This window comes from Branchiostoma floridae, chromosome 3 (assembly GCF_000003815.2).
Source record: "Branchiostoma floridae strain S238N-H82 chromosome 3, Bfl_VNyyK, whole genome shotgun sequence".
Classification (NCBI taxonomy): Eukaryota; Metazoa; Chordata; class Leptocardii; order Amphioxiformes; family Branchiostomatidae; genus Branchiostoma; species Branchiostoma floridae.
The window spans coordinates 12890930-12906183 of record NC_049981.1 but is presented as its reverse complement, the minus strand read 5'-3'; the positions used below and the strand labels follow the sequence as shown (position 1 = coordinate 12906183).

The 15254-nt window shown below is 43.9% G+C and overlaps 1 protein-coding gene and 2 long non-coding RNA genes across 3 annotated transcripts; 2 read left to right on the top strand and 1 right to left on the bottom strand.

Annotated features, from left to right (window-relative positions):
* Positions 1 to 604: 604 nt before the first annotated feature.
* Positions 605 to 2619, bottom strand: LOC118412287 (proto-oncogene tyrosine-protein kinase receptor Ret-like). The gene has a single exon (XM_035815062.1). It carries the CDS (start codon positions 2579 to 2581, stop codon positions 668 to 670), a length of 1914 nt encoding a protein of 637 aa, XP_035670955.1. The 5' UTR covers positions 2582 to 2619; the 3' UTR covers positions 605 to 667.
* Positions 2620 to 10319: 7700 nt separating this feature from the next.
* LOC118412330 lies at positions 10320 to 13149 on the top strand. Its single transcript, XR_004830753.1, has 6 exons — positions 10320 to 10428; positions 10641 to 10706; positions 11002 to 12139; positions 12443 to 12587; positions 12714 to 12857; positions 13136 to 13149. It is a non-coding gene; the product is annotated as an uncharacterized LOC118412330 (long non-coding RNA).
* A 284-nt stretch (positions 13150 to 13433) lies between these two features.
* LOC118412333 lies at positions 13434 to 15254 on the top strand. The gene is made up of 2 exons (XR_004830755.1): positions 13434 to 13545; positions 13891 to 15254. It is a non-coding gene; the product is annotated as an uncharacterized LOC118412333 (long non-coding RNA).

The following is a 15254-nucleotide window of genomic DNA, read 5'->3' as shown; positions in this document are numbered from 1 at the left end:
CACCTTTTTCTCAGAAATAAAACAAGAACCATGAGCCGACGAGAGACCATGGCGATATAAGACCTTGACTGTCTATACTAGGGGATTTGAATGAACCTCCTTGGTCTATAGATTCAAGAAGAAACTTCATTGTTATTAAAGGGGCATTCCACTACAGAAGGGAGTCTTGTTTTCCAATAAATAATGTGTCAATGAATATATAATCAGCCGAATTTTGTGGAATTCACCTTGGGATGAATTACGTGATGTGTGTTTTATAAAACAATAATATTGACACTCACTAAACCTATACAGACCCCACCCATCCATTCCCTATACGCATAGACACTTTGTTGATCGTACATATTTTCTGAATAAATGAGGTACGCTGAGCACACCGAGAAGGCAAATTGCTCAAAAGATAGCAAAGAATACAAGAACAAGACGAAATTTCCTAGCGAACCTGAAATTAGTTTGGTAACCTTACCTAAAAGTTCTGCATTGTATTCAGCCATGGTATTAATTCAATTAGAGGGTACTTGGGGAGTTTAGTAGAAGACTGAATGCTTTTGAGGCATGTGGAGCAACTTGGTACTTTATCGTATAATGTAAAGTCGTATGCAGTTATCACTTCCTAAAATGAATGTCTATCGGAAAATAACACTACCGTGTGGAGTGGAATGCCCCTTTAAATGTTATGATTAACAAGGTGAGCAGCATCCCTCCGTGGCATCAGCTGGTCTATCTTTTGTAATAGATCCTCAGGCGTCGGTCGCTTCGATGGGTCGACTATCCAACAGGACCTGATGATGCGGTACACCGACAGCGGACAGTTCTCCGGCTGCTGCAGACGGACTCCTTTCCTCAGCAGCTCCAACAGTGTGCACACGTCCGGGTGCATCGGACCACCAGCATAGCGCGGCTCCTCCCCAAAGCTGGCGATCTCCCAAAGCAGCACGCCGTACGACCATACGTCACTCTCGCACGTGTACACCCCGTCCCGTAACGACTCCATGGCCATCCACTTCAGCGGCAACAGCTCCTCCTCCCCGCCCTGGTTGGTGCGTTCGTACCCCGATGACATATAAACGTCACGAGACAGCCCAAAATCCGCGATCTTGGCCACCTTCCTGTCGCTGATGACGACGTTACGAGCTGCGATGTCCCTGTGCACGATCTTTAGACGTGCAAGCTCCGATAACCCACTGGCAACGCCAGAAGCAAAGCCGAGTCGTTCTAACAGTCTCCTTTGTCCTGTCACCTTGTACTCTTCTCTCAAACTCCACAGGTACCGGCGAAGTTCTTCATTAGTGGCGTACTCTACAACAATGTACTGCGGCTCCGATTTAGTCAGAACTCCATAAAACTTCACCACGTTTGGGTGTCCCTCTTTGTCCTCGTGGATCCTTGCTAGAATGTCCATCTCTCGGCGAAAGTCGCGGGCAGCCGACGCTGTCATGCGGTCAGGCCGGATACTTTTGGCGGCGACCAAAACCTGGTAGCCTGCCGGCACGCGCAGTCTTCCCCGCACAACATGGCCGAACTCTCCCTGGCCGATCATATGTTCGAAAGTGATGTCCACGTTGTCAATTTCCCATGATGAAAGGGTGTCCATTTCTGTGTCCACTTCTGTGTACTTTGTTTCTAACCCACGCCGCCTTACCAGGGTCACTTTTACGATGCAGCCGACTAGTATGACCAGGGCTGGAATAACGGAAGCCAACACTATAACAACGACTTGCTTATTCTCAGGCTTCTCACAAAATTCACCCGACTGCCCTTCAGCACAAAAACAGGTGCCGTTCACTGGATCACATGAGGCATTGTTCTGACAGTTACAGATCCTGCTGCAGTTCAAACCAAAACTGCCAGGTGTGCATGTGTGCTCACACCTGTCTCCATGACGACCGGGAGGACACAGACAACCCTCCCACCTGTCACACGTCACTCCGTACTGACAGTCGCACTTTTGGTTACAAACTTCTCCATAATAGTTGGGTGGGCATGTGGTGGCGTTCAGAACGAAAGTTGCGTTAACAGCTTTACCATCTACACGTTGTACCACACAAATATATTCACCATTGGCTGATTCCAAAATTGGCTTAAAGTTGATGGAATTGTTTTGCACTACCCCCTTTTCTTTTGTGTCATCAAGGAGGTTAACCACCTTGGTGTCATAATCATTATAGTCGTTTTCTGCTTTGTAAATCCACGTCATATTCACCACATGGATGTGTGGAGCCAGGCAGGCCAAAGTCAGATTGGTACCGATGTACTTCACGACTGAATCGCCAGGTGACGCGACGATGACGACCTCGGGCCATGGAATATCACAGGCCCTTCCTCTCCATCCAGGGCGACACTCACAGGCACCGTTAAAGCCATGGCAACGGGCCCCGTTCTTGCAAACACAGTCCTTGTCACAGTACAGACCGTACCTGCCCTCGGGACATCCTATGATATCCAACTGGAACATTAACTCCACGGACGCTTCGACAAGTTTTTTCAATGTGACATTAGCACCACATTGTATCCGATAAGGCAATGTGGACCATATCTCATTTACCTCTACAAGCACAACATAACGGACACTCTTTGCCATGAAACACTGACCACTCTGTGCCCACCCAGGCAACGTATCGTATCCACCCAGGCAACGTATCGTATCTTTTGTCCGACATCAAAACCAACTGACCCTTATTTCTCAACTCTCTGTCGCGACATTGAAGCTCGATTCTGTCTCGATTCAGCTCAAGCGCGGGGAGAAAGAATACTTCTAACAAAGCTGTGGCATCGGTCAAAGCAGCGCACAATCGAAGGGAGCAGTCGCCCATGATAGCATCAACGGGTTTGTCACGCAACCATGGGAAAAAGTCGGGATACTGTCCACTGTTGACCCCATTTAGTTCGTATTGTCCATTAGTACTGGTCATGACTACATAGTTCTCAGTCATCCCATCATCAAGTATGACGGATGTTTCACACCGTTTGTTGTAGTATGGCGGGTATCCCGTCACGTCCATGATCGGGATGGCGAGGTTCACCTGCCAAACGCTGTTGTCGGCAGTGTTCGTCAGCTCCAGGGACAGGTTGTACTGGCGCGAGTAGAACTCATAGTCCAGCGGTGCTGTAATAATTAGCGACAAGTTCTCAGCTACAACCCCGAACCGTCCGAACTCGTTGCCTCTGGTGATGTTCAATGACCATATCGATGTTCCGTGTTCCTCTTCCATGAAGTCCGTGCTGGCATTAACAAAGTCTCGCCGGTGTTTGACCGTGTATAGCATCATATCTGTGTCAAAATACGGATGCAAATTGTTCACACCGCTTTGTTTAATGTGAGTGTGATATAAATTTTAGAATACGTGTCGACGTTCGTCCCTAGTGTATCAACGCTTCACACTGCAATCCAATACGTGTGGGTTAGGGGTGGGTACAGGTACGGCGTACCGGTACCAAGTTATTTTTTCTTGTTGGACCGGTCCGGAAAAACCGGACCTAAAAATCAGTAGACCGGATTTTGGACCGATTAGAGAAGGAACAGTTTATACCGGCATTGCGGCGGCATCGGTTCTCGTCTTTTGGGGGCTTACCGCTCCAAGAAAATGACAAGAGCGAAGGATAGAAGAGTTGATAGTCATTTTCACAAAGTTTCTGTAGCCAAACTTGTTCCAAGTTAACAGAGGAGGTTAGCGTTGTTTACATGAAGACAGAATACTCCACCAAACAGAATCCTTTGTAGTGAAATGGTCCATTCTTTTGAGTTTTGCCCATTCAACGCTTTCACCAACAATGATGTCCAGGTTCAGGACCTGATCCTCTGGACCTGAACCATACCTGGACATGAATTTTCTGTATCAGTCCCACCTCTACTGTGGGTATTTACTCAGTATGGCATCATTTCGTGTCAAAATTACGTCTTAAAAACGTTATCTGGAATATACATAAACACGTCGACGCCTATGATGCTACAAAATATAGCATGACAAAATGTTTGTGTATGCGCACGACAGTGCGAATCAAATTTAGCGGTAGATGAAACATAAATCAAAGCATATCATTAACACAGAACAAACATTCAGTTCTTATCTAAGGTTACAGAATCAAAGCTTACCACATACTGGTACGTCACACAGCTCAAACCTCTTGTCAGGATCCGTGGTGTAGCACCAAACTCCGGATTCGCCGTCCGGATTCCGGCAGTAGTTCTCCTCCAGGCCGGATGACGGATAATTATCGGCTGTCCTGTCGTGTGGGTGCGGTGTCTGACTGTCCCAGCGCTGACACATCTTCCCTGTTTCGGTGACATTGACTGTCCCTCGGTAGGATGATCCATCTCCCATCTGGCATGATTCTGGTATCATATGAAATTTAAAAAAAAAGTTGTCGCAGTGATCACAATGATGCTAACGATTTTCTTGGTGCCAATAAGGCGACAGTGCTGTTAACGATTGGCAGACTTCACACTTCTATGAGAATAAGCTGCATCCCAGAAACAAATCAAAAGCATAACAAAACATATCAACATAACCAGAAAAACAACAATGTTGTAATCTGCACAATTCTGCCACACTTACACCCACCCCATTTGACTCCATTATGAGGTTGACATCCTCTTGGCACCCCAAAACTAATGCGAGCGTGCCAGAAAGAAAATCCCCCAAAAGTTGTATTTGTTCTATTAGGTGGCCTAGAAGGTTGAACAAATGACTGAATATACATAAGATGGTATACAGAACCATTTTTTAAATTTCAAAATGAGCTGTGTTAGATATTTATCTGCATGCTGTCTCATTGGTTGTGAATGGAGAACTTTGTTGCACCCCAAACGACCTTTCCCATGCGATATTCGTAACATTGTTGATATATTGACGGTTGATTTTGCATTCCAAGATACCTTTTTGAGACGTAATTTTGAAACGCGAATGACGCAAAAAAAACAATGTACCTTCCTTGTATATATGCTTACAAAACAGGAATGATTTTCCCCTTACCAATTCCGTATAGGTTCAGTTCCGTGAGGTATGGCTGATAGCCCGAGTGGGTCCGAGTGACGAGGAACCTCCAATACCGTGCTGTTCCCTGGAACCCGTCGTACTCCTGGCGTTGGGCCGTCCCTTCCGGCACGTTATCGACGGACGTGACATCCTCCCAGTCGTACGGACTCCCAACCTGCGATTTTTGCAACGTGAAGGCTGCGATATCATTGGTAGTGTCACCGTACTTGTTGACTGCGATGCTGTTCAGAGTTCGGGGCGCTGCGAGGTCCAGTGCGATGTACCAGTTGTTGACGTTCTGGCCAGCAAGTGGGTCCGGGCCGATCAGCGGGCTCCAGTAGGTTACAGTGTCGGTGGGGTCCACAATCCGGGACTGATTCCGTATCAACCATACATGTACAACTGGGGAAGAGAACGCAGAATCGTTAAAGGCCCCTTCACACGAGAATCGGAATGAGTCGGAATACCTTCTGAATAAAATTCTTTGTATATTCCTGGGAATTTGTAGTGTATTTTAGACATTCCCATTGCATTCCAGATATGTGTGCCTATTCTTATGGCCTTGCTGAATGTTTTATGCCATCCTCAAAACTTTCAAGGTTTATTAGAGGTGATTTATGAAATATATCGGGCGGAAGGTTAAATACCGTTTCTCGCGCCGTAAATGATGCTATAGACTGTGCTGCCGACGGACACATCCTCACGTATCGGGACATTTTCACTCCAACCCGCGGCGTCTCGGCGGGCCTGGGACGACGTCAGCAGGTTGAAGAGCAGGAACACGACACAAAACGTCGCCCACGTCATCTTCTCTGCACCGTCACGGTGTTGATGGGACTGGACTAAACCTGGATATGCAATGATGTACACATTGTAGTTTGAAATTAGAAATGCACCATGGCACATGCATGATAATAATGTTTTCCCTGGTATCGAAAACATATTGTTTTTGCCGGCATGCCTGAGTGCTACGGCCGCGTGGTGCGTTGGTACACCCGATCCCTCGATCTCGGAAGTAAAGCAACGCGCGATCCGGATAGTACTTGGATGGGGGACTAACCAAGGACGTCCGGATTGCTGTAGCCTCACGAAGCTTTCCACGAAATCGTCTTCCGGGAGGGACGTAAAACGGGGGTCCCGTGCTCAAGGAGGTGCCTCGACCGCGTTAAACAGCCTCATTACCCACACTTTGGGTACCAACTGGCTGCAAAATACACCCGATATTATTATATTTCAGCCATACCATAGATATGGTGAAATATATTGTATTCGTAATGTTTCTTCTTTCTTCTTCTTCTTCTTCTTCTTTGTCCTGTCAAATCTTCAAAGCACGTTATGTCCGTCATTCCTGAACCGAATGACTTGAAATTTGGCACAAAGGTGGAGTACCAAAACTGTATATTTTGGCCCTTGTATCCTGGTCTTACATCAGAATGACGTGAAATTTGGTACAGAGGTGCCTTGATTATATGTACACTAGTCAATAACAGTCTTGGCATACAGTAGTACAAAATGCTTAATTTTGCGATTTTCGGGCCATTTTTGACAAAAAAGTACATTTTTGGCTCCCGTACCCTGGTTTTACAACCAAGTGATCTGAAATCTTGCATAGAAGTGCACTTTACATATGCGCACATTGATTCAATAACACTGTTGGCATACAGTACAACAAAATGCGTAATTTTGCGATTTTATTGCGATTTTTTTACAAAAAATTGACACTTTTGGCTCCTGTACACTGGTTTTGCAACCGAATGACCTAAATTTTGGTACAGGGGTGTACTAGATATTCATTCAAGTGACCCTTGTATTATTTATGGCATGAACTACTTCAAAACAATTTGGGGGGATTTTGGGGTCATTTTCTGATGACCACAGAGTCGTTGACCCCATTTTGAGGCTTTCTGACTTGCAGATCACATTCTGTATGCCAATATAACTTAATTAAAAAGGTAACCAATCGCATAGCCCGAATCAATATCGTGAGGAGGATTTGGCTGCCAATCAGCGAGCCCGGTGTTATCTGGAAGAGTCCATTGTTGCAAGGAGGGGTTCATTTTTTTAAAAAAATTCATCTTTGGACTCTTATGTAAAGTTTTTCAATGGGTGTATTTTTGGACTGCTGTACTCAGCCCGGATGAGTCCTTACGGTATGTCCGATAAAAATCGGTATAGTAAAGCCGCGATGCGTTATATCAGCCTAAAAAATTTTGTTCCCCGTTCTTGGAAGGGGTTCATAAATCACGAGGAACTATTTTTGAAAGCTGGACCGCAGTTAGAAGTCATGTAATTACGCCTGAAAGTTGACCAATTTTCAGAGTTTTAGCGGTGCGTTTCGCTATTGTATTCGAGACGAGTTATGCACTGCATGGGGTTAGGATCAACTGCTTCCGGGTCAACCATACCAATAGTGTAGTGTTGTTGCACTATCACCTAAGTCAGTGTTGTAGAACTTCAATTATAAAAGTCATTTTCTGGGGGTATTTTTACGCAATAAGATGAAGCAACTCTAATCCATTCCATACATTTAAGGAGCAAATATTCGATGCCACAGTGTCACGAGGACGCCGTGAAGTATAAACTTTGTGGGTGACATTATTTAGGGAATGCTAGCGCAGCCGTTTCTGCGCCGTTTTTAACCGCTGATAGTATAAAATAATGATGTAAATGTGGGAATATGATGCAGTAGATATCAATTTCATACAGATTGCCTTATCCAGATTATCTCCGCTTATAATGCTCTGATATTGCTTAGGTTACCTTTAAATTCATACCTTTCAGTAACAAGACAGCTGTGTATGACACATGCACGCCTATCCCCAATCTCCAGGCAGATCTACCGTTGGTATAAGGAGTTTAGCTGACCAAGTAGTGTTCGGAGCCACTGGGGCCACCGGTAGATCTGCATGGAGATTAGACTATCCCAGGAATGCCCTCAGTGCGATCGTAAGATACACTTATTGCGATCGTACGACGGTTGTACGTCGAATGTAAGCGTAAGCCGGGCCCTTAATAGGACATGTGTGCACAAAACGAAATGGAAAGGGCAAAACTTACCAAACCCCTACCAGCTGTCAGGATGGCTCTTCGATGACTGATTTCCGCCCCAACTTCCTAAAAAGTATTAAAGTTAAGGTCGCCGACCACAGTACTCGTCTACATCCGCGTCGCGGACTAATTCTGTGTTCGGCGACCCTAATAGTAGTTTGGGTAAAAAAGTAGTGCCGCCAGTACTTGAGTAACTTGCAACTTGCTGTATGGTAGAAGAAAACATCAGTTTTCAGACAATGTGAGTTGGATTACGATTTTGTTTGGGCGACGTAAATTTGCGTCTTAATACTGCCTGTGCGTGGGCTGCAGTTCCATGACCTCCGCTAAGCGTCATATAAAAGAAGGCGTCAAAAGGAACCCGCTGGACACGTTTAGTTAATTTTCCACATATTTTGTACACTGTACTCTGAACTCAAGTTCGATTTTTGTACCTTTCTTATGCTCCCAACTATACAATTTAAAGCATCGTGCATAGCTTCTCAGAGGCTGGCAGCTTTTTCCGTTTGAGTAGTTGATCGTGTAAATCCCTTTGGGCGATGTACTGTGTTCTGATAAGGATAGGTCAGGTAAGGTGAGATCAGTCAGCAAAGAACCATATCGTACGCTTATGAAAATGGCCAGACCAAGGAGGTTTAATCAACGGTTTGATTTGCATTTGAGTTCCACTCATGGATTCTACCTTTAATACCTCCTTGAACCAGGCTAACTACGCTGGTTAGAGGTTCTATAGGGTCCACAGAACAGTACGATGAAATAGATATAAATTGTCAGGAGGTTCTGTCCACGGGCCTACTGCTACTGGCTTACTGTGTTTATACTTCATAATGAAGAGTGTCGAAGGTATAGGAAACCGACAAGCTGCACTGAATACACGCCGGATACTTCGGGGAAAACAAAGTCATCTGGCAACCAACTTCCGCCATGACGTCACTTTAGACATATAGTCGTGACAGGAAGTGAGTCGATTCCCAGAAAGCAAAAATGAACAAGAGTTCAACAACCTCATACCTTCGACAAATAGAGTTGGAAGCGTCTCTTGTTTATTGTATCCCATTAATCATGCAATTGAGGATCTGGGTGAATAATCTATGTCAGTGGAACATCTTCCCTCTACCAAAGTTACACGTAACACCATGTTGCCATGTTGATTTGATTATATGGATGACTTCCGCTCGCGCAAATTTCGGCCGTTTTTAAAAAAGTTTTCAATCATACTGTAAATCGTACAAAACAGCTGAAAACGAGAATGAGAACCTATATGCCGTAGATTTAAAAAAAACAGCGGAAAACGTGAATAACAACGTCAATTACAAGGTCAAAGAAGAAGATGTGACAGAACAAAAATGAAGAAACTGTTGTTCAGCATACAATACTCTGTGTGTTCAGTCATTTGTTTCAAAGTATAAGTGAACATAGAATACTGTAACATAAGAGGATGGCAGGAACATAATCGATACTTATTAAACAAATTAGATAACAGAACAGATATCATAACATAATCACATAAATGAAAACCATCAAACCAATATTTCGCAGAGCTGAACAGAGCAGAATACACACATAAGAAAAACAGAATAACACAATAACAGTTGTATATTAGAGGACAAGTTGTGTATTCATGTGTATAATCGCCTTCTTCTTTTGTCCCAGGCTTTGCGTCTGACGTTAGAAATTTAGGAGACCCCCTCTTCTTCAAACAATCACATAATTCTGAATTCATCCCTTTCCCAGTTGACCTCTGGACATTTGTCGAACATTTTGCGAAAGACACTTTCTCGTAATTCAGGGATTTCTTGGTACCGTCCGCTTTCAATATACAGTGGTTCGTAATATTCCCGCTCGTAGATGCATCTCCCCGGGTGTTGTCGTGAAACACCTACGGTAACGGATGACATCTCCCTTCGGCAGCCCTTGCCGAGCGTAGATATTTCTGCTTACGGTACGAGTCCGTGAGAAGAAGTGGGTACAGTCTCATCTGGTGGAGGAATCTAATGACAATGGGGAAGACGAACAAAGGTGTGTTCAACACAGGTGAATATGATTCACATCACTCAGTCATCCGCGTACATCATTGGCCGTGCATGATTACTGCTTTGCCGCGATTGGTCGAACAAGCCAGTAATTTTCATCATCAGCTGCTACCCTTGGTTGCACGCTGCAATTATGTCATCATTTCAGATAACCAATCATGCAAATTCATTCTTTTGACCAATAACACCGTTGGGATCTTTTAGACGAGACCAATCGTGGGCCAGCGCCTGTCTGGAGCCCCAAGCGTCGCGTCATTTGTCTGCCAGCTGTCTGGGGTGACGAACATATAAACCTCACAGCTTTCCAGTACAGAACAACATCACGGCCGCTGTGTGACAGAGTCTTTTGAGCGTCCTACATTAGATAACAGGTTAGTGGCGTCCTTCTTCTCAGAGTACCTAAAAATATGTGTGTTTATACGTTATAAGTTATCATCCCATGTTATGTCAATAATAGGTAACATAACTGTTGATTTCTTTTGTGAAAGTCAGATGATACAAAAACGCAGACATAGCTGCACTTCATTGTCGCGCGTCGTTAGTCTGTCTTGACCTAATCATTGTTTCCCTTTCTCACTTCCAGGATCTTATTGGTGCCATCAAGTCCGGATCAACTGCAGCTGCAATGTTCCTGGTGGGACCTATCCTGGTGAGAGGTTGTCCGATGCCTTCTCCACTGCTAGCTGTACGGTGACGTCCAGAAAGATCGATACTCGAGTCTACGCCCTGCCAGATCAGAGGACCTGGAACTAAGATACGTTCTTGTGTGTCTTTAAGTTATTGGGTGTAAAACGGAAACATATCGCAGAGATGGGCTGGGACTAACTTGTCGTCGGTATGATAGGAAGTAAATAATTTGTGCGGCCTTCTGTGCGTTATGAATTACAACAAAGCAAGAAATCTTTCTTTAACTAATTGTTTAAATTTCGCTTTGTTGCTTCCAGGTGCCATCAAGATGACGTCCAGAAAGATCGGTGCTCGAGTCTACGCCCTGCCAGAGGACCTGAAACTAAATAAGTACTCTTGTGTCTTACGGGGTGTATACGGAAACATAAAGCATAGATGGGCTGGGACTCGCTTTTCATCGGCATGGTAGGAAGTAAATTAATATTTGATTTTGTGTTAAGTGCACAAACTCTTAGTTGATGGTAAGGCACTTGAGCTTGTTTTGTTGACATTCCGAGCAATGTTGTCGGGAGGGGTTTATATTAGGACATTTTGTAAATGGGGGCTCCTTTTGCACCCAGGGCTTAAGTCCGTTTCTGTGGTGTACAGGCCTGGTGTGTGGCTGGTTTGGTTTCTGTGATTGTGTCGATGGCCAGGATGGTATTCGGTCAATTATTTCAAATTCTGTTCTTTACAAAGCAGGGTTTTCCCTGGTTCACCATCTGTTGTCATTTCTGTTTTATGTCATGGTCAGTGATTGTCGGGGACCTAGACCATTACATAATCTGCCTCGTGTTGTTTTCTTGGGTCCCGAACCAAGAGAACGGCACAGGCCAGAAAGGAGGACAGGTGGCTGAAGAGCCTATTTAATACTACTAGTTTAGTTATTAATAGTTTTAGAAAAAAAACTTGGCGTCGGCATAGTCACAGAAACTGAATCAGCTATACATTGGGCTTGTATATCACAGAAGCAGACTGAAGCAATGAGTGCAGAAGTAGCCATTGGTCTCGAAAATTCAAGCAAAACAAAGACAGCATTATGCCAAAAGCAGCATTACTTGGGAATTCATCAAAGCACACTCAACACCCTGCCACCAATTAAGAGAAAATGATTCCTCTCGCTATTTCTATATAATTAATGTTATATATATATATGTTAAAGCTAGAATTGAAATTACAATGACAAAACAAGTGAACTTCCTGCCATGCCAATACACGTAACTGAGCTTTCTTTTAGGTATAGTGTTAGGTACAGTCTTCCCATATTTCTGAGTTAGGCTTAACTTTTGTCTCGTCTTTTCTCTCGAGGATCATCGTACCGTAAGAAGAAATGTCTGGACGCGGAAAGGGAGGCGAGGACTGGCGAAGGAAGGTGTCGAACGTGAGCGAACGGGCTTCGCAGTCTTCTATGACGAGGTATCGTACTGTATTGTGTGAAAACACACATGTTTTTAACTATAGGACAACAGTCTTTGTCAATGAATAAATTTTTCATTCCCTTTGTGTTGGCACACTAGTTTAAGTTTCCATTTTCAATTTTAGTTTATTCACCGGGGCTGTTTGTCAGGTGGAACATCTGTATATCACTGTATACTAGTAGTACATAGTTACTGTAGTATTTGGGGTGTAGACTTTCTGGGCACTTGCCATTGGACATGCCGTGAGCCTTTGTTTGTGGCAGCGGTGGTGTGGCAGCTTATGCATATGTCTGTTTATTAGATTTGCTAGAAGTGCCTGGGCTTGGTAAGCGAGGAAAGGCACCGGGGAATGGAGGTTTCAAAGTGTCACCGTTACTGCAAGTGCTTCGTGACAACATCCGGTGCATCACCAAGCCAGGGCACGAGTCTTTCCCGACATAGACAAGGTATTGTGCTGTATTGTGTCTACAGTTCCTACATGCCATCGGGCAGGTGCTGAACCTTTTGTTTGTTACAGCGGTATTGACGTAGCGAGCAGCTGATGCATGTTTTTTTCTTTACTGATATCACAGCAATGTCTGGACGGTACCGGTACCGTCACCGAAGGCGCTTCAAAACATCCGCGCAGACAATATGGTCCTGGCGGAAGGCGTCTTAGTGTCTCCCCTCGTAGCTGGATTTTAGCAGCTTCTTGAGATGACATTCCATAACTGGATGTACGTATGTAAATTAGCTCTACAAACCAGACATTTGAGCAGGTATTGTACTGTTCTGCGTGAAATCAAAACGTCGTCTTATAGCATCAGCCATATTAGTAGCGTTGTATATTGTTTAGGTAGTCTGTATAGACGTAGTAGCAATTGAAATAGCATTCGAGATGTTCTAATTACACACCACATTCCCGTTTGCCATTTGACAGACATGAGCCTTGTGTGTTTGTTGCAGCGGTGTCGAGACAAATCATGCATATTTTTTTCTTCTACCTATTTGTTAGAAATGTCTGGACGCCATAAAGGAGGAGAGGAGCTGGTAATGGCGGTGTAAAGAATCACCGTCACTGACAATATCGTGCTTCGTGACAACACCAAGTGCATCACTAAGGAGGTGGACAGTCCCATATAATAAGTTGTTTGTGTTGTACAATATTGTCTGAATGCAGTTGTAGCATAGCAATCTTTGTTGATAACTGATGTCCTTGTAATTTGGCGAATGTAAGCTTAGTTTCAATGGTTGATGACCAATGTTCAGGTGAACAGTGCTTACTAGAATTTTCTTTTACTTTTCAAACTTAAGACTGGTTGAACAGTTAAGCTGTGAGTCAGATGATGCGTGCACACGTTCCGGCCCTGCCCTGCTTCTGCACCTGTCTTGGAGGGAGGAAGCAGACCATGAGACTGTTGATAGGTGAGTGCATCCTCTACAACTCGTTCCAACCTGACCCTGCCTACAATTTTTTCAAAAATTTAGGCTACCGTCAGGCTACTGTTGTTGAACCGTTTCTACCAACTTTGACCTGGTTAAGATCAGTAAGCAACAATTTGACCATTTCGCGTTACAATCAGTTAGCGTCACATACATTACAGTAGTTTATCAACTTCCTCTGCATAATAATTGACACCATTTCTACTCCCTGTAGGACATATGACTTCCTTGTGCCTATTCAAAATATTTTGATTAGAAAGCTATAGCTAGTAGCAAAACAATGGAAGTCTAGTTCGTCATAATTGATTGTAATTCACTTTCTTGCAGTTACAATAAGTTGGGAAGGAGACATCTCTCAGCTGCTTCCAGGACCGCATTGATGCCATGAATTCCGGATCAACTGCAGCTGCAATGTTCATGGTGGGACTTCTCCTGGTGGGAGAATGTCCGACGCCATCTCCACACGGTGACGTCCAGAAAGATCGGTGTTCGTTTGTGCGTCCTGCGTTGATGTAGCCAGTAGTGAGTCAGTACATTTTGTAAATGGAGGCTCCTTTTGTATTCAGTGCTTCAGTACGTTTCTGTGGTGTGCAGGCCTGGTGTATGACTGATTTGGTTCCTGTGACTGTGTCGATGGCCGGGAAAGTATTGTTAAAGTATTGGTCAATTACTGTTAATTTTGTTCTTTATAAACAGGGTTTTCCCTGGTTCGCCATCTGTTGTCATTTCTGGTTTATGTCGTGGTCAGTGGTTGTCGGGAACCTAGACCATTACATAATCTGCCTCGTGTCGTTATCTTGGGTCCCGAAACGAGAGAACGGCACAGGCCAGAAAGGAAGGCAGGTGGTTGAAAAGCCTATTTTGTATTTAAGTCCTTTAGAAATGGTAGGCTTCTTGGTATCGACAGTCACAGAAACCGAATCAAAACAAACAGAATACAAAGTGTACAATTTCACGGTCATCATGCATATCACGATGTTAGATACATGTACATTTAGTTAAGCTTATTTATGTTAAGTATTAGGTATAGTTTCTCCATATTTCTGAGTGTAGGTGTCGTCTTTTTTGTAGAGAGGCTTGGAGATGTAGTGTTGTTCAGACATTTTTTAGGGTATTTGTGTAATGCCATACCATTCCATTACAGGGATGTTTGAAGCTGGATTCATTTTTATTTTGTGTATTTCATTTTTTCATTCTTGTAGAAAAGTGGTCGGGTTAGAATCAGTAGATGTCAACATTGTCCGTTGATTGTGTAGAGGCTGTTTATAGCCCTATAAAACCGTTCTTTGGAAATTTCCTTTGTACCTAAGGCTAAGGCTGCTGCTGACACTAACACGATGACGCACACACACATACACACACACACACACTAACAGACTAACCCCACCAAACACACACCAACATACTAATGCAACATCTTTTTGACGGACACTAATAATCAGCTCAAATGCCTTAGCCTTAAACTGAAAAAAACTTTGATTCTTTAAGTACAAGGGCTCCCAGCTACCTCTATACCGTGTACTGACGATGTCAATATGTACTGAGTCTTGTACTTGTTAATCTAAATAGGTTAGATGTTAAGTTATTTTTTGATGCTAGGGTATCTTTGCTCATCATGCGGTTTATATATCATACACTTTGCATTCATCTGTTTTGTCAACAATTGCTATTAAACAAATATGTTGAAATCA

Coding starts and splice junctions, on each gene's coding strand:
- LOC118412287 (XM_035815062.1), bottom strand. CDS start 2,581: ATGGCAAAGAGTGTCCGTTATGTTGTGCTTGTAGAGGTAAATGAGATA.